This window comes from Miniopterus natalensis, chromosome 15 (assembly GCF_054644295.1).
Source record: "Miniopterus natalensis isolate mMinNat1 chromosome 15, mMinNat1.hap1, whole genome shotgun sequence".
NCBI lineage: Eukaryota > Metazoa > Chordata > Mammalia > Chiroptera > Miniopteridae > Miniopterus > Miniopterus natalensis.
Genome location: NC_142095.1, coordinates 21,455,735 through 21,472,920, shown reverse-complemented (window position 1 = coordinate 21,472,920; position 17,186 = coordinate 21,455,735). Strand labels below are relative to the sequence as shown.

The 17,186-nt window shown below is 51.0% G+C and overlaps 1 protein-coding gene across 3 annotated transcripts in view; it reads right to left on the bottom strand.

Annotated features, from left to right (window-relative positions):
• Positions 1-244: 244 nt before the first annotated feature.
• Positions 245-17,186, bottom strand: part of COLQ (collagen like tail subunit of asymmetric acetylcholinesterase) — a 501,022-nt gene continuing 484,080 nt past the window's right edge. For all 3 annotated transcript variants that reach the window (XM_087824614.1, XM_087824615.1, XM_087824616.1), the window contains 7 exons: positions 10,040-10,120; positions 5,911-6,016; positions 4,954-5,093; positions 3,933-4,052; positions 3,416-3,536; positions 2,910-3,012; positions 245-982 (listed from right to left, as the gene is read on the bottom strand). In XM_087824614.1, coding sequence (XP_087680740.1) covers positions 913-982; positions 2,910-3,012; positions 3,416-3,536; positions 3,933-4,052; positions 4,954-5,093; positions 5,911-6,016; positions 10,040-10,120 — 741 coding nt within the window. In that variant the 3' untranslated portion in view covers positions 245-912. The remainder of the gene's footprint in view (positions 983-2,909; positions 3,013-3,415; positions 3,537-3,932; positions 4,053-4,953; positions 5,094-5,910; positions 6,017-10,039; positions 10,121-17,186) is intronic.

Here is a 17,186-nt window from a genome sequence, read left to right as displayed (position 1 = left end):
TCTGCCTAGAAGTGTGGGGTCCCAGATGGAACACCCAGGAGGGGGCTCTGTTCAGCCCTGCCTGGGCGTGGACTCAGGTCACCCTCTGCTGGAGAATCTCCTAAACCAGAAATGGACATGAAGAGCATTTGTGAGATGGTGGTCAAACTGCAGAGAGCCACGAGGTCAAGAAGGAGCCTGGGAAACATCAAGAAGTGGAAGGCCACTACTCGCTACCACCTGCACAGCAGGCACCCCAGCTGAGCCTCACCCTCTACCCAGGGCAGAGCGTGGGTTCGGGGGTTTTCTCAGTACTTCTTCATGGTTGGATCTCTTGTTGGGGGAGCCATGTCCACATGGGGCTATGCTGGGCTGTGGCTAGTTGAGGGGTCCCTCAGCGGGTCCAGAGCTGGGAGCCACCACAAGAGGGCGGGCCCCCTCCCCTGCTGTGTGGTTCACAGGCCTGGAGAGACCCAGCGGCCAGCTGCCCTGGTAAGATGCCAGGGTTTCCAGAAGTCAGAGGGGCGAAGAGCCCCTTACCCGAGACGCCCCAGATGCCCCACATGGGGTGAGAACAACAGCCCGCAGGTCTGTGTGTGTCTAACAGTGCTCAGCCAGTCCAAGGCCTGGGGGCCTGGGTCAGTGACACTCTGGAAGACAACAGGCACCGTAGGTCACTACTGGCCTACTGGGAGCTCTGGGTCAATCCCCAGGCCGGGCATGTGGGAGGTCTTCCCGGACTTTGGATTAAGACAGGATGCAGTGGTCCTGACTCTTCCAGTAGGACTGAGTTAAAAGCATGTCTTAGCAGCAAGAGTCTGATCTTGTTTTTGTTGAATGAAGGTGGTGGAAACTGGACCAGGATGGCGAGGTCAGTGTAACGAGGGTGGAAAAGCTGCTGCATGTGTGTGCGATGCAGGCCACCTGGCGTCCTCAGGTGAAGTAGCGGCAGGGTGTGGAGTCGATGTTGCAGTAGGGGGTGCACTGCAGGTCCCCATATGACCTGAGAGAGGCAGACACAGGTCAGGGTGGACACTGGCAGTAGGCAGGAGAGCTCCTGCCAGCTCTCAGGAAAAAGCCATGTTCTAAAAGGCCACCTGTGGTGACTTTGGTCAAGCCTCACCCAACAGCAGCTGCTGCTGCCCAGGATTCTATAGAGACTGTCTTCATTCCCGTGTGAGGCAAGGGATTTGGGGGAGTTGAGTCCAGGCCTCTGGGGCTTTTCGCCTTGAGCTGAGCTGAGGGATCTGGGAGGAAGGGGGCGGCAGCCTTGCTCTGAACACAGCATCCCTGGGAGAATCTCCCCCTCTCAAGGCCTGAAATGTGCACCTCTGTCCATTAGATCATCCTGCAATGATGCAAATGTTCTATTGCCATGCAGTCCGATATGGCAGTCATGGGCCTTATGTGGCTGCTGAGTGCTTGAAATAAGGTTAGTGTGACTGAAGGACTGGATTTTAAATGTTATTTTATTGTAATTAATTTAAACTTAAATAGCCACATGTGCCCAGAGGCTACCATACTGGACAGCGCAGTCTATTGTGTAAGCCCAAGTCATAACCCTGAGACAGCACGTTGTACATTCTGCCCAAATTCACAAGCAACCTGAGGCTTCTAGGGACTAGGAGAGTAACCACAGTGAGCCAGTGGCCGAGCCCTGGGCTCTACACTGTCCTCTTCTCCATGAGTGATTGTCTATACTCAGCTGTTGCCATGGAGCCACCCACCAGCTCAGCCCTTCTGCCAACTTTCTGGCAGATGCCTGTAAGGAGCCCTCCTTACCTCAAAGGGGAGGCAGTGCACACAGACAGGCTCAGTGGAGGTCTGGCCAGGCCTAGAGTAACAACAGGTCGTTTGCGCACCCCCCCACCCCCCTCCCCCCGTGGTCTGATCTGCTGACATGTGTTTGGGGGATGGGCATTGAAAAGACCCCCTTGAAGAGAGCAGAGTCTGGTGTCTAGGGGGCACTAGAGAGACAGGCCTGGTGTCTGTTCCCCAGCTCTGCCAAGGGCCTGGGTCCAAGCCTACAAGAGGAGCAGGGCTGGAAGCAAAGGCTGGAGAGCCTGGACTCCTAAGAGACGTAGAAGTGTTGAGGGGCCAGCGACCTGCTCTGGAGCCAAGGAAGGAGCAGAGCATTTTTCCCTAGAGCATTAGACAACTCTGGTTCTGGGAGGATTAGGGGAATGTGGCACAACTTCACACCTTGAAAGGAGCTCAGGGGGCCACATTCTGGGCATGGAGTCAGTGCCTCACAGGGCCCGGGCCCTCAGCTGGCTTGGGAGATGACTTGGAGGCCAGAACACTAGATACTTATCCTGAGCAACGTAAACCCCACTGAAGTCTCAGAAATAACTAGAGGGGTCATTGAAGGGTATACTAAGTTCCTGGGATTTTCCTGAAGGAGCCACAAGCCAGCAAAATTAGACACTAATACTGGTGTGGCCTCACTTGCACCCACAGGCCTGCCCAAGGGTGGGGGTTGTTCCAGAGAATTCAGGTTACACGGATGCTTAGAGTCTTTGAAATGCCCTGATACCTCCACCCTCCACTGGGCTTCCCTCCCAGACCCACACCCCCCAAAACTAATGTGGTCATGGCAACCACTGGGGATGGAGCTGCTCATGTAGGGGCAACAGCTGAGCTTGGAGACTGCTGACCCCCAGGGCCGGGATGGAGCTGGTGGCTGTGTCTGCTCCAACACGGCCTCAGCAGCACGCATGCTGCTCTGGGAGGACACCTGGTGGGTATGGGTTCACTGCCTGCCTCGGTGAGCAGGAACCATGTGTTATTTGTTATAATACCTCGGTGTCTAGAAAGTTCCAGGAACATAAGATGCACTCAAAATTATTTGTGAAGGAGAGAAGAGAAAGGAGGGGAGGGTGGAGGAGGGGATGGAGGGGTATTATAATAGCCCGTGAGGCCATTCCTACCCAGGGAGATACGTCTCGCACGTCAGGTGGCCAAAGTCAGAGCCATCACAGTCTTCCACGCCCTTGTGCTGGTGGCCATCTCCACAGTACGCCCGGTGACAGCCTGAGAGGACACAGGAAGTGCAGCCCTGAGAGGGGGCAGAGGCGGGACAGGTTTGCCAGCCTGGGCTGGGCCCACTCACTAAGAAGGGCTTTGCTGCTAGGGCTCTGTCTGCTAAAAGTGTGGCCTAAAGGATCCACCTCAAGCAGGAGCCCTCTTGAATGGACCTCCAGGCAGCTTCAGTCTTACCCAGGTCCCACACTACAGAATAAAGGGACCCCGGCTCCAGCCCAGGCCTGCCACATGTTAGCTGAGCGTCCGAGAGCAGCCCCTTGGCTTCTTGAGACCTCACTGTCCTTACTCAAACCTGGGCCATGGATACCACCTCCCCCTCACAGGACCACTGTGGGCTTGCCCTGACTCCCTCCTCGATGGCAACTCAAGCTTCCTGCTGGGCCCCACTCACTGATGCAGTCGTCACCCACGTCATTGTTCCCGTCGTCACACTCCTCCCCGGGCTGCAGCACCCCGTCCCCACAGGAGCCGCGGTGGTCTACAGTGTAGTCCATGGGATAGAAGGGGGTCAGCTGGCCAAAGAAACACACCACAGTTACCAAGGACAGTACACCAGGCAGCTGCAGGCAGGGCAGGCCATTGGCACTGGGGTCAGAGGCTCGGGGTCTAGGGGGGCACTACTAAGGAGCAGCCCCCCACTTCCTCATGCGTGGATCAGATCAAGTCAGTGACCTGGCAGTGCAGGGATGTGGGACTGTCTGGAAGAACCTTGGCTCAGAAATAAAGGCTCTATCTGGGGAGCAGGGACATGGAGAGCTGCTCAGAGACAGAGAGTAGGAATATGCTCAGCCCTTCCATGGAAACAGACTGTGAAACGCTCTACACCAGCCTAGCTGTCGGCCTTCCCTACCTTCAGTGATGTGTGCCTTTCCTGGGTGGGGTGTGTCCTGAGCGCCCGCCTTGGGTACCTGGATGGGGAGCCAGCCAAGGCTGTCCTTGAAGTACAGAGATCTCTGGTCTTTGCGGAAGGCGATAGCATGTTTGGTGTTCAGCCTCTCAAGCTCCTCCTGGTTGTTGACCACAAAAATCTGCCAGAGAACACACTGGTGAGGCTTCCAGAAAACACTTCTGCAGAGGGCTGGGGAGTAGCTGGGGAAGAACGCAATCACTGTCCTTGGACTGGCTGACAGTGGGAACGGGGTTGCATGTTTATTCTAGCGTTCCTCCTGAAGGGGGGGGAAATGTCTCGATTCCCATATCTTTTAAATCCAGGTCTTAACAACTCTATTTGAAGTAAAAGTATCTACCATAATGGAAAATTTTTAAACATTTAAAATGTGTCCAAGACTTAAATAAGAAGGTGAGGTCATATAAGCAAGTAATTCATCATCTAGAAATGATTCTTAACAAAATTCTTACACACAAAGATGTTCATCACAGTGCTGTGTACATTAGCGAAAAGCTTGGGCACACCCATCCACCATGCGGTTGTGCTGTTATTTATTTAAACAGTGCCCTGTTGTTGGATGTTTATGCATCAATTCAAATGGTGTTTATGATGCACTGATGTCCAGTCTTTACTTCATAATGATCCAAGGGGGGGTGAGCAGTAGTGAGTTGGCATAAAGAGGAAACAAGATTGGCCATGAGTTGATAATTATTGAATTTGGGCAAAGGGTACATGGAGGTTCATTACCCTATTTGTTTTGCTTTTGAATTTATTTGAAATTTCCTATAATTTTTTTTTGTTTAAAATGACAAAGAAAATACAGTACTCCAAAATGGCTCACAACCAAATGTATAACTTGGTTTTCTTCTTTTGACTTTCCCCTTATTTTCCATTTCTTATAATGAGTGTGTGCCCAGTGTAAGTTTTACTAAACAAACACATATATACATAAAAATATGTTTTACTAGTACAAAGCCCAGGAGGACCAGGTGAGAGGTCCTGATGGGTAACACCCCAGATTTCGCCCAGAAGAACCTTACCGCAGGGACTTGCGGGGAGCTGGGCCCATACACAGATTCTCCATAAGAAGGGTTATTCACATTCATGGGGGTTCCACAGAGACATCTTCCTGGAGGCCCAGGAAATCCTCTTTCTCCTTTGGGTCCCATTATAAGTTGTCCTAGGAAATAAACAGAAAAATCTAGACCTCACATTCCAGTTGGCAGAAAAGTGCTGGAGCAAGAGGCATCCAATTAACAGGAAGAGAGGAAAGAGAAGAAAAGACAGAGACTAAAAAATGAAATAAGTACCCCTCCTCCTGGGAAAATAGGAGGGAGTCTGAATACCAAAGAATCGTTGGTTTCAGGCTATAAAACTTCAAGGCAGCCAGCAACTGGAGGCACAGTTTGCAGGTACCAGAAGGGCAAGAAATAAAATGACCCTGGGGAAAGGTCTGGTCAGGACCCCAGGGAAGCAGCTGCAGCTGGAGGGGTAGACCTCAATGAGAGGACTAGCCTACTTCGTGAGTAGGCTCAGGGTGCCCAGGAGCAGAATGCTGTTGGCGTGCGGGAAAGGGAGGCTTGCCACCATCTTATACCAAGTCATGGCTGTTCATTCTAACAAGAAATATGAATAAGGACATATGGGAGGAGCGCCAGCCTTGTGGAGCAGAGCCCAGAGATACAGAGAATATTCCAGGAATAGCCTAGGAATATTCTAGTAATTAAGCATACACAAATGACATCACCAATGTAATTTTTCTCTCTCCTCTATTTGTTCTCCAAAATGCAAAAAACAAAGCCAGAACAATGTTTATCTTTCCTGTGTAAAAGCTGAATGAGGCCAACTGTGGAGAAATTATAAATGTATTTAAGTTCCTCGAGCAGTTTCTAACTGAAAACACAAGGCAGGCCTCTGCTAGCATCTCCTCGTGCTCTCTCTGGGAGGCTGGCCAGGAGTGTGACGCTGTAGGTCAGGTGAAACAGTGTAGCTCTTACCTGCAGATGGGGGGCCCGGGGGGCCCGGGGGACCATGACGGCCAGGTTGACCAGAAGGCCCAGGCTTGCCTGGTGGGCCCATAACTCCACTATCTCCCTTCTGCCCCTGGCAGAGAGAAAGGCAGAGCCGGTTATGAGAGCATGGCATGACAAAGCTCCTTCCCATTTATCTCTGAATCAGGGGTCACCTTGCACTTAGAGCAAGAATCCAAGGCAGGATGCAGCCCCAGAGGTCTTGGCCACCGAGCTCCAAAAACAAAACAAACTCAGGGCAAGTGACATTTGAGATAGTGATGGTGGCAAGTTTGCAGTCATTACTTTTTGCTCTGTCCTAGAAACATGCACATGACAGCTGAAACAACAACAACAACAACAACCTAAACCTCTGCCCTCAATGGGCAGATAAGGAAATAGAGGCTCAGAAAAGAGCAGGAATTAAAGCAAGTCACTTAGCATCAAGGCAGCAAAGTTGGGCCTAGAACTCAGGCCATCTGCCTGCTCATCAGGACCATTTATATTTTATCACAAGAGCTGTTGCCACTCAACGGCTACCATTGATCTCAGGATAAAGATCCCGAACATTTATCCTTGATCATAACTACACAGTTATTTTTGTGGTCATTTCATCAATGTCTCCCCATGAGACATAAGCTCCCTGTGGGTATGAATCTGTCTTGTTCACCTCCCCCCGGCCCCAGATGAAATGAGGGAGGAGGAAGATGCTGAAGACACAAAGGGGAAGTAGTTTTGTTCAGCTGGAAGTGAAAGATTTGGGTTTTCACCTTGGCCACAAGACCCTGGCTAACTCACATCATTGTTTTGTGCCTCAGTTTTCTCGTCTGTAAAATGGGGCCAGTAAATATACACCTGCGTGCATTTGTTGTAAAGCTAACAAATATCTCAGAGGTGAAAAGGGGGTTTGCACAGGACCAACGGCTATGTAGGGCAAGCTGGTTATCACAGCAACTGGTTTCGTTTCACCTTTCCCACACAGTTAGACATGTCCTGATTTCTTAAAGAGGGGCACACTTGCAGCAGCAGTCATTCCACATGGGGTGTCCTCTTTGCTGCCTGCTCTGGGAGGGCCAAGAGCAAGATTTCCCCCTCAGAGCTGCCCTTGGGAATGACTTAGAAACCAGGGCCTGCGGGTTCTTCCCCCTTCTTGCCCCGGGCTTAACCAGGACAGTGATTGATGCCTAACATCTTTGGCCTGGGTCCCCTTTCTACACTTGTGCCTTGGCAGGCTTGCCACCTAATGAAATGTAATCTTCCCCAAGTCTAGGAAGCAGGAATGCTGGGCACTCCTTTCCCCTCAGAAAGGTGACATATAACCTGCCTCCTTGTTAACATGGCCCTGGGGGCACTCTCAGCAATGTCCAAGGAGCTCTTAAACTCTTAATGTGGGACTTGGGGATCAGAGTTTGTTTCCAATTCCATCCTGATGGAGGGAATCTTAAACCTTTGCCCAAGCAGAGGAATTCCATGGGGTAACCAAGATGTGTCCCAGAATGGCAAAGGAAGTCACACCATCTTAATATAGCCGCAGTTAAAGCTTGTTGTTCTAACAGCCACATCAGCTGGCTATGAGGACAGGAAGTGCCACCACTTGAAGGAGCTGGAAACGCTCCTTGATTCTGGCACCAAGGGTAATGGAATATTCTGCTTATTGGTCATCTTCTCAGAACAAGCCGTGTCTCTGAGCAGGACTCACTGAGCAGCACTTTCCAGGAAAAGCATTTATTCCTTTATTGCCAGAAAGTTTGGTGATACCTCTCAAGGAAGCTGTTCTGTCTCCTTAACTGAAGGTTTGTATAACGGAGTCAGGAGCTGCTTTTCTGGGCCTGTCTGAAGGCAGGTCCTGAAGCATGAAGGTGATGAGAGGAGATGTGATGTGGGGGGAAGAGCTGGTTTCAACTCTCAGTTCTAACTCCGGCACGGAAGCTGGCTTATCTTAAGAGTCTGGACAGGTCACTCCACTTCCCTGGCCCTCAGTTTCCTTGGGACTACACAAAGGGAACTGAATTGGGTGGCCACTAAAACCCTCTAGCTCTGAAATTCTAATTTCCTAAAGTCCCCTCTGGATTTCTGATTCTAGGATCCAGAAACTCTTAGGACAACTGGCCCAACAAATGCTTGGTATATAAGACCCTATGCTAGGAAATTAATTCACAATAAAAAGGAAGTACCATGGCAGGCTCTCAAGGCTAAACAACTCAAGTGTCTGCTGACTGTACAGTCACAGAGGGAGCACACTCAGGTTGTTTATGACATCTCGTAGAAAGGACGAGCTCATTCCCCTAACTTCTATGAGCTTCCAGACATGGTTCAGGTGTAGTGTTAAGATTAACTACAACTAAATCATTTGTAACTTCTTGGCTTCCACCCTCACCAGGGAAAGACAAACACTGCCCAAGTAAAGAACTAGAAGACAGAAGCCAAAAGTCTTCTCAAACTCCAGTATAGAAAATTCTGGATGGAAGTAAGCAGTAAAGGAGAAAATGATCTAAAAGAGAAAGAAAGAAAGAAAGATTTTCCCTTTTTTCTTTTTCTGAGCCTAGTTTTTAGGAAATTGGTATCTGTAACAGCATTGTTAAGGCATGGCCAAGCCACCAGCCTTTGGAAAACTTTGAAAATTAAGCTGGAATATTGTGCAAAAGTTATCATGAAACCTGAATTATTTAGGTTGGAGTCTGTGTCATTGCTAAGTTTGCTTGGTAGAGATCAGGATTTGCTTCATATGTTACCATGGTTCTGAGCCCTGGCTACATATTAGAATCATGTGGAGAGCTTTACATAAACAACAATCCACGCTGAAGCCTCACACCAGGTCACTTATATCAGAGTCTGGGAAGTAAGGCCTAGGCATTGGGGACAATGAGAGGCAGACTTGGAACTACAACTATTGCCCAAAGATGTTCACTTCTCAACATCATATATAATTTGGTTAAACCTCTCTTGTCCAAGCAATCTTACTCATTTACTAAAATATGGTGTAGACATTTTAAAAAGATGTTTAAAATACTCAATGAATATCTGTAGCGATGAGTATAAATGCATATATTATGATTTTAAATGAAAAATTTAGGATACAATGACTATATATTGGGTATAAAAGAAAATTTACAAAAGAAATACTACTAAAATGGTTATATAGTTATGCCTGGGTGTTAGGTCTTTAGATGATTTTTCCCCCATTTTTCTGAATTTTCCAAGTTTCCTGTAATGATCATATATTACATTTATAATGGAGAAGGTAAAAAGAGAACTGACCACCTAAAAAGTGAAGGGGCGCATCTCTCAAGAATGTCTGCCATTTAGAGCTAAGATGAGAGTTTTCTCTAAGGCACTCAGGACAGCTCCAGAGCTTGCCAAGTCAACTGTATGTTCCTCTTTCCTTGCTCTCTCATTGCATAAAAGCCTGCTGATGGGGGGGGGGGGGCAGTTCAGAACAAAAAATTTCCCTGAACCCTTAACAGTGCCAATAAAGAGGGCCACTTACAAACTGGGACCCTATTATTGAGACCTAGAAGACCCTCCAACAGCAGGGAAATATCTGGGCTGTTTTCTAAAACTGCATTTGTGTCTGGGGCAATGAGGTAAAAAGCAGGTTTTCTGGGCAAACGACCCAGTTGCTTTGGTTAAGATAGACATGTTCTACCCGGCGGGGCGGGGCTCAGCGGTTGAGGGTCGACCTCGGATCCAGGCGATCGGGGTTCCATTCCCTGTCAGGGCACATGCCCGGGTTCTGGGCTCAATCAGTGACTCTCTCATCATTGATTTTCTATATCTCTCCATCTCCTTTCCTCTCTCTGAAATCAATAAAGATATATTTTTTAAAAAAATAAAAAAAAAAAAATAGACATGTTCTTATGAACCAAAGATCTGCTCCTGCTCCTCGCCTTGGAAGCAGTTGGAACACAGCATCCTATCCCATCTACTCAAACTACGGCTAACCTAGAGTAGCCAGGGCTCCTGAAAGCGGTGCAGCTTCTGCCCAGGGGACCCGAGGAAACTGAAGGCTGGGTATATGGAATATCTCCTATTGACCCCACCGTCCGGCCTCTCCACAGCGCCACCGCAAGGTGAGGAAGTCTGACTGCAGGGGTGTGATTAGCCCTGGGATCCTTACCTGCTTGCCTCGCTTTCCGGGTCTTCCTGTGGGACCTCGGTGTCCAGCTAACCCAGGCTCACCCTTTGGACCCATTTCACCCTGCAAAGAAAAATAGAAGCAAAAGAAAAATTAGGGCATGTGGAGAAGGCACATCTCTGCAGGTCGACCCATTCCCTGGACACGAAGGCTGTTTAAGTGATCATTCCAAATGTATTCCAAATGTGCTGCTCTGGGAGACTGGAAAAGTGATGAGCTCATGTAAAACGTAGATAGGTTTTTCATGACGAAGAAGGAACGGAAGATGGTTGCCCTGGGTTAGGACTAGATCTAGGGTAAGGGTTAAGATGAGGGTTAGGATGAGGCAGACGGTTAGAGTTAGGATTACACCTAGAGTAAGGCTTAGGTTGAGGGTTAAGGTTAGGGATATGGTTAGGGTTAGGAGTCGACCTAGGGTTAGGGTTATGTTGAGGGCTAGGGATAGAGAGATGCGTAGGGTTACGATGAGACCTAGGGTTGGGGTTAAGTTGAGGGACAGGGTTACAGAGATGGTTAGGGGTAGTATTAGGCTTAGTGTTAGGCTTATGTTGAGGGCTGGGGTTAACAGGATGATTAGGGTTAGGATTAGACCTAGGGTTAGGGTTAAGTTATAGGCTAGGTTTCAGAGATGGTTAGGGTTAGGGTTAGACCTAGGGTTAGGGTTATGTTGAGAGCTAGGATTAGAGAGATAGTTAGTGTAAGGATTAGACCTAGGCTTAGGGTTACGTTGAGGGCTAGGGTTAGAGAGACGGTTCGGGTTCTGATGGGACCTAGGGTTAGGGTTATGTTGAGGCCAAGGGTTAGAGAGACGGTTCGGGACTAGATGGGACCTAGGGTTAGGGTTATGTTGAGGGCTAGGGTTAGAGAGACGGTTTGGGTTCGAATGGGACCTAGGGTTAGCGTTATGTTGAGGGCTAGGGTTAGAGAGACGGTTCGGGTCTGGATGGGACCTAGGGTTAGGGTTATGTTGAGGGCTAGGGTTAGAGTGACGGTACGAGTGTGGATGGGACCTAGGGTTAGGATTACGTTGAGGGCTATGGATAGAGAGAAGGTTCGGGTTCCGATGGGACCTATGGTTAGGGTTATGTTGAGGGCTAGGGTTAGAGAGACGGTTCGGGTTCACATGGGACCTAGGGTTAGGGTTATGTTGACGGCTAGGATTGGTCTGAACGGGACCTAGGGTTAGGGTTATGTAGAATGCTAGAGTTAGAGAGACGGTTCTGGTCTGGATGGGACCTAGGGTTAGGGTTATGTTGAGGGCTAGGGTTAGAGAGACGGTTCGGGTTCGGATGGGACCTAGGGTTAGCGTTATGTTGAGGGCTACGGTTAGAGAGACGGTTCGGGATCGAATGGGACCTAGGGTTAGGGTTATGTTGAGGGCTAGGGTTAGAGAGACGGTTCGGGTCTGGATGGGACCTAGGATTAGGGTTATGTTGAGGGGTAGGGTTAGAGAGACGGTTCGGGTCTGGATGGGACCTAAGGTTAGGGTTATGTTGAGGGCTAGGGTTAGAGAGACGGTTCGGGTTCGGATGGGACCTAGGGTTAGGGTTATGTTGAGGGCTAGGGTTAGAGAGACGGTTCGGGTCTGGATGGGACCTAGGGTTAGGGTTATGATGAGGGCTAGGGTTAGAGAGACGGTTCGGGTCTGGATGGGACCTAGGGTTAGGGTTATGTTGAGGGCTAGGGTTAGAGAGACGGTTCGGTTGCGGATGGGACCTAGGGTTAGGGTTATGTTGAGGGCTAGGGTTAGAGAGACAGTTCGGGTCTGGATGGGACCTAGGGTAAGGGTTATGTTGAGGGCTAGGGTTAGAGAGACGGTTCGGGTCTGGATGGGACCTAGGGTTAGGGTTATGTTGAGGGCTAGGTTTAGAGAGACGGTTCGGGTCTGGATGGGACCTAGGGTTAGGGTTATGTTGAGGGCTAGGGTTAGAGAGACGGTTCGGGTCTGGATGGGACCTAGGGTTAGGGTTATGTTGAGGGCTAGGGTTAGAGAGACGGTTCGGGTCTGGATGGGACCTAGGGTTAGGGTTATGTTGAGGGCTAGGGTTATAGAGACGGTTCAGGTCTGGATGGGACCTAGGGTTAGGGTTATGTTGAGGGCTAGGGTTAGAGAGACGGTTGGGGTCTGGATGGGACCTAGGGTTAGGGTTATGTTGAGGGCTAGGGTTAGAGAGACGGTTCGGGTCTGGATGGGACCTAGGGTTAGGGTTATGTTGAGGGCTAGGGTTAGAGAGACGGTTCGGGTCTGGATGGGCCCTAGGGTTAGGGTTATGTTGAGGGCTACGGTTAGAGAGACGGTTCGGGTCTGGATGGGTCCTAGGATTAGGGTTATGTTGAGGGCAAGGGTTAGAGAGACGGTTCGGGTCTGGATGGGACCTAGGGTTAGGGTTATGTTGAGTGCTAGGGTTAGAGAGACGGTTCGGTTGCGGATGGGACCTAGGGTTAGGGTTATGTTGAGGGCTAGGTTTGGAGAGACGGTTCGGGTCTGGATGGGACCTAGGGTTAGGGTTATGTTGAGGGTTAGGGTTAGAGAGACGGTTCGGGTCTGGATGGGACCTAGGGTTAGGGTTATGTTGAGGGCTAGGGTTAGAGAGACGGTTCGGGTCTGGATGGGACCTAGGGTTAGGGTTATGTTGAGGGCTAGGGTTAGAGACACGGTTCGGGTCTGGATGGGACCTAGGGTTAGGGTTATGTTGAGGGCTAGGGTTAGAGAGACGGTTCGGGTCTGGATGGGACCTAGCGTTAGGGTTACGTTGAGGGCTAGGGTTAGAGAAACAGTTCGGGTCTGGATGGGACCTAGGGTTAGGGTTATGTTGAGGGCTAGGGTTAGAGACACGGTTCGGGTCTGGATGGGAGCTAGGGTTAGGGTTATGTTGAGGGCTGGGGTTATAGAGACGGTTCGGGTCTGGATGGGACCTAGGGTTAGGGTTATGTTGAGGGCTAGGGTTAGAGAGACGGTTCGGGTCTGGATGGGACCTAGGGTTAGCGTTATGTTGAGGGCTAGGGTTAGAGAGACGGTTCGGTTGCGGATGGGCCCAGGGATAGGGTTATATTGAGGGCTAGGGTTAGAGAGACGGTTCGGGTCTGGATGGGACCCAGGGTTAGGGTTATGTTGAGGTCTAGGGTTAGAGAGACGGTTCGGTTGCGGATTGGACCCAGGGTTACGGTTATGTTGAGGGCTAGGGTTAGAGAGACGGTTCGGGTCTGGATGGAACCTAGCGTTAGGGTTATGTTGAGGGCTAGGGTTAGAGAGAAGGTTCGGGTCTGGATGGGACCTAGGGTTAGGGTTATGTTGAGGGCTAGGGTTAGAGAGACGGTTCAGTTGCGGATGGGACCTAGGGTTAGGGTTATGTTGAGGGCTAGGGTTAGAGAGACGGTTCGGGTCTGGATGAGACCTAGGGTTAGGGTTATGTAGAGGGCTAGGGTTAGATAGACGGTTCGGGTCTGGATGGGACCTAGGGTTAGGGTTATGTTGAGGGCTAGGGTTAGACAGACGGTTCGGGTCTCAATGGGACCTAGGGTTAGGGTTATGTTAAGGGCTAGGGTTAGAGAGACGGTTCGGGTCTGGATGCGACCTAGGGTTAGGGTTATGTTGAGGGCTAGGGTTAGAGAGACGGTTCAGTTGCGGATGGGACCTAGGGTTAGGGTTATGTTGAGGGCTAGGGTTAGAGAGACGGTTCGGGTCTGGATGGGACCTAGGGTTAGGGTTATGTTGAGGGCTAGGGTTAGAGAGACGGTTCGGGTCTGGATGGGACCTAGGGTTAGGGTTATGTTGAGGGCTAGGGTTAGAGAGACGGTTCGGTTGCGGATGGGACCTAGGGTTAGGGTTATGTTGAGGGCTAGGGTTAGAGAGACGGTTCGGGTCTGGATGGGACCTAGGGTTAGGGTTATGTTGAGGGCTAGGGTTAGAGAGACGGTTCGGGTCTGGATGGGACCTAGGGTTAGGGTTATGTTGAGGGCTAGGTTTAGAGAGACGGTTCGGGTCTGGATGGAATCTAGGGTTAGGGTTATGTTGAGGGCTAGGGTTAGAGAGACGGTTCGGTTGCGGATGGGACCTAGGGTTAGGGTTATGTTGAGGGCTAGGGTTAGAGAGACGGTTCTGGTCTGGATGGGACCTAGGGTTAGGGTTATGTTGAGGGCTAGGGTTAGAGAGACGGTTCGGGTCTGGATGGGACCTAGGGTTAGGGTTATGTTGAGGGCTAGGTTTAGAGAGACGGTTCGGGTCTGGATGGGATCTAGGGTTAGGGTTATGTTGAGGGCTAGGGTTAGAGAGACGGTTCGGGTCTGGATGGGACCTAGGGTTAGGGTTATGTTGAGGGCTAGGGTTAGAGAGACGGTTCGGGTCTGGATGGGACCTAGGGTTAGGGTTATGTTGAGGGCTAGGGTTAGAGAAACGGTTCGGGTCTGGATGGGACCAAGGCTTAGGGTTATGTTGAGGGCTAGGTTTAGAGAGACGGTTCGGGTCTGGATGGGACCTAGAGTTAGGGTTATGTTGAGGGCTAGGGTTAGAGAGACGGTTCTGGTCTGGATGGAACCTAGGGTTAGGGTTATTTGAGGGCTAGGGTTAGAGAGACGGTTCGGGTATGGATGGGACCTAGGGTTAGGGTTATGTTGAGGGCTAGGGTTACAGAGACGGTTCGGGTCTGGATGGGACCTAGGGTTAGGGTTATGATGAGGGCTAGGGTTAGAGAGACGGTTCGGGTCTGGATGGGACCTAGGGTTAGGGTTATGTTGAGGGCTAGGGTTAGAGAGACGGTTCGGGTCTGGATGGGACCTAGGGTTAGGGTTATGTTGAGGGCTAGGGTTATAGAGACGGTTCGGGTCTGGATGGGACCTAGGGTTAGGGTTATGTTGAGGGCTAGGGTTAGAGAGACGGTTCGGGTCTGGATGGGACCTAGGGTTAGGGTTATGTTGAGGGCTGGGGTTACAGAGACGGTTCGGGTCTGGATGGGACCTAGGGTTAGGGTTATGTTGAGGGCTAGGGTTAGAGAGACGGTTCGGGTCTGGATGGGACCTAGGGTTAGGGTTATGTTGAGGGCTAGGGTTAGAGAGACGGTTCGGGTCTGGATGGGACCTAGGGTTAGGGTTATGATGAGGGCTAGGGTTAGAGAGACGGTTCGGGTCTGGATGGGACCTAGGTTTAGGGTTATGTTGAGGGCTAGGGTTAGAGAGACGGTTCGGGTCTGGATGGGACCTAGGGTTAGGGTTATGTTGAGGGCTAGGGTTAGAGAGACGGTTCGGGTCTGGATGGGACCTAGGGTTAGGGTTATGTTGAGGGCTAGGGTTAGAGGGACGGTTCGGTTGCGGATGGGTCCTAGGGTTAGGGTTATGTTGAGGGCTAGGGTTAGAGAGACGGTTCGGGTCTGGATGGGACCTAGGGTTAGGGTTATGTTGAGGGCTAGGGTTAGAAAGACGGTTCGGGTCTGGATGGGACCTAGGGTTAGGGTTATGTTGAGGGCTAGGGTTAGAGAGACGGTTCTGGTCTGGATGGGACCTAGGGTTAGGGTTATGTTGAGGGCTAGGGTTAGAGAGACAGTTCGAGTCTGGATGGGACCTAGGGTTAGGGTTATGTTGAGGGCTAGGGTTAGAGAGACGGTTCGGTTGCGGATGGGCCCTAGGGTTAGGGTTATGTTGAGGGCTAGGGTTAGAGAGACGGTTCGGGTCTGGATGGGACCTAGGGTTAGGGTTATGTTGAGGGCTAGGGTTAGAGAGACGGTTCGGGTCTGGATGGGACCTAGGGTTAGGGTTATGTTGAGGACTAGGGTTAGAGAGACGGTTCGGGTCTGGATGGTACCTAGGGTTAGGGTTATGTTGAGGGCTAGGGTTAGACAGACGGTTCGGGTCTGAATGGGACCTAGGGTTAGGGTTATGTTGAGGGCTAGGGTTAGAGAGACGGTTCGGGTCTGGATGGTACCTAGGGTTAGGGTTATGTTGAGGGCTAGGGTTAGACAGACGGTTATGGTCTGGAAGGTACCTAGGGTTAGGGTTATGTTGAGGGCTAGGGTTAGACAGACGGTTCGGGTCTGGATGGGACCTAGGGTTAGGGTTATGTTGAGGGCTAGGGTTAGAGAGACGGTTCGGTTGCGGATGGGACCTAGGGTTAGGGTTATGTTGAGGGCTAGGGTTGGAGAAACGGTTCGGGTCTGGATGGGACCTAGGGTTAGGGTTATGTTGAGGGCTAGGGTTAGAGAGCCGGTTCGGGTCTGGATGGGACCTAGGGTTAGGGTTATGTTGAGGGCTAGGGTTAGAGAGACGGTTCGGGTCTGGATGGGACCTAGGGTTAGGGTTATATTGAGGGCTGGGGTTAGAGAGATGGTTCGGGTCTGGATGGGATCTAGGGTTAGGGTTATGTTGAGGGCTAGGGTTGGAGAGACGGTTCGGGTCTGGATGGGACCTAGGGTTAGGGTTATGTTGAGGGCTAGGGTTAGAGAGACGGTTCAGTTGCGGCTGGGACCTAGGGTTAGGGTTATGTTGAGGGCTAGGGTTAGAGAGACGGTTCGGGTCTGGATGGGACCTAGGGTTAGGGTTATGTTGAGGGCTAGAGTTAGAGAGACGGTTCGGGTCTGGATGGGACCTAGGGTTAGGGTTATGTTGAGGGCTAGGGTTAGAGAGACGGTTCGGGTCTGGATGGGACCTAGGGTTAGGGTTATGTTGAGGGCTAGGGTTAGAGAGACGGTTCGGTTGCGGATGGGACCTAGGGTTAGGGTTATGTTGAGGGCTAGGGTTAGAGAGACGGTTCGGGTCTGGATGGGACCTAGGGTTAGGGTTATGTGGAGGGCTAGGGTTAGAGAGACGGTTCTGGTCTGGATGGGACCTAGGGTTAGGGTTATGTTGAGGGCTAGGGTTAGAGAGACGGTTCGGGTCTGGATGGGACCTAGGGTTAGGGTTATGTTGAGGGCTAGGGTTAGAGAGACGGTTCGGGTCTGGATGGGACCTAGGGTTAGGGTTATGATGAGGGCTAGGGTTAGAGAGACGGTTCGGGTCTGGATGGGACCTAGGGTTAGGGTTATGTTGAGGGCTAGGGTTAGAGAGACGCTTCGGGTCTGGATGGGACCTAGGGTTAGGGTTATGTTGAGGGCTAGGGTTATAGAGACGGTTCGGGTCTGGATGGGACCTAGGGTTAGGGTTA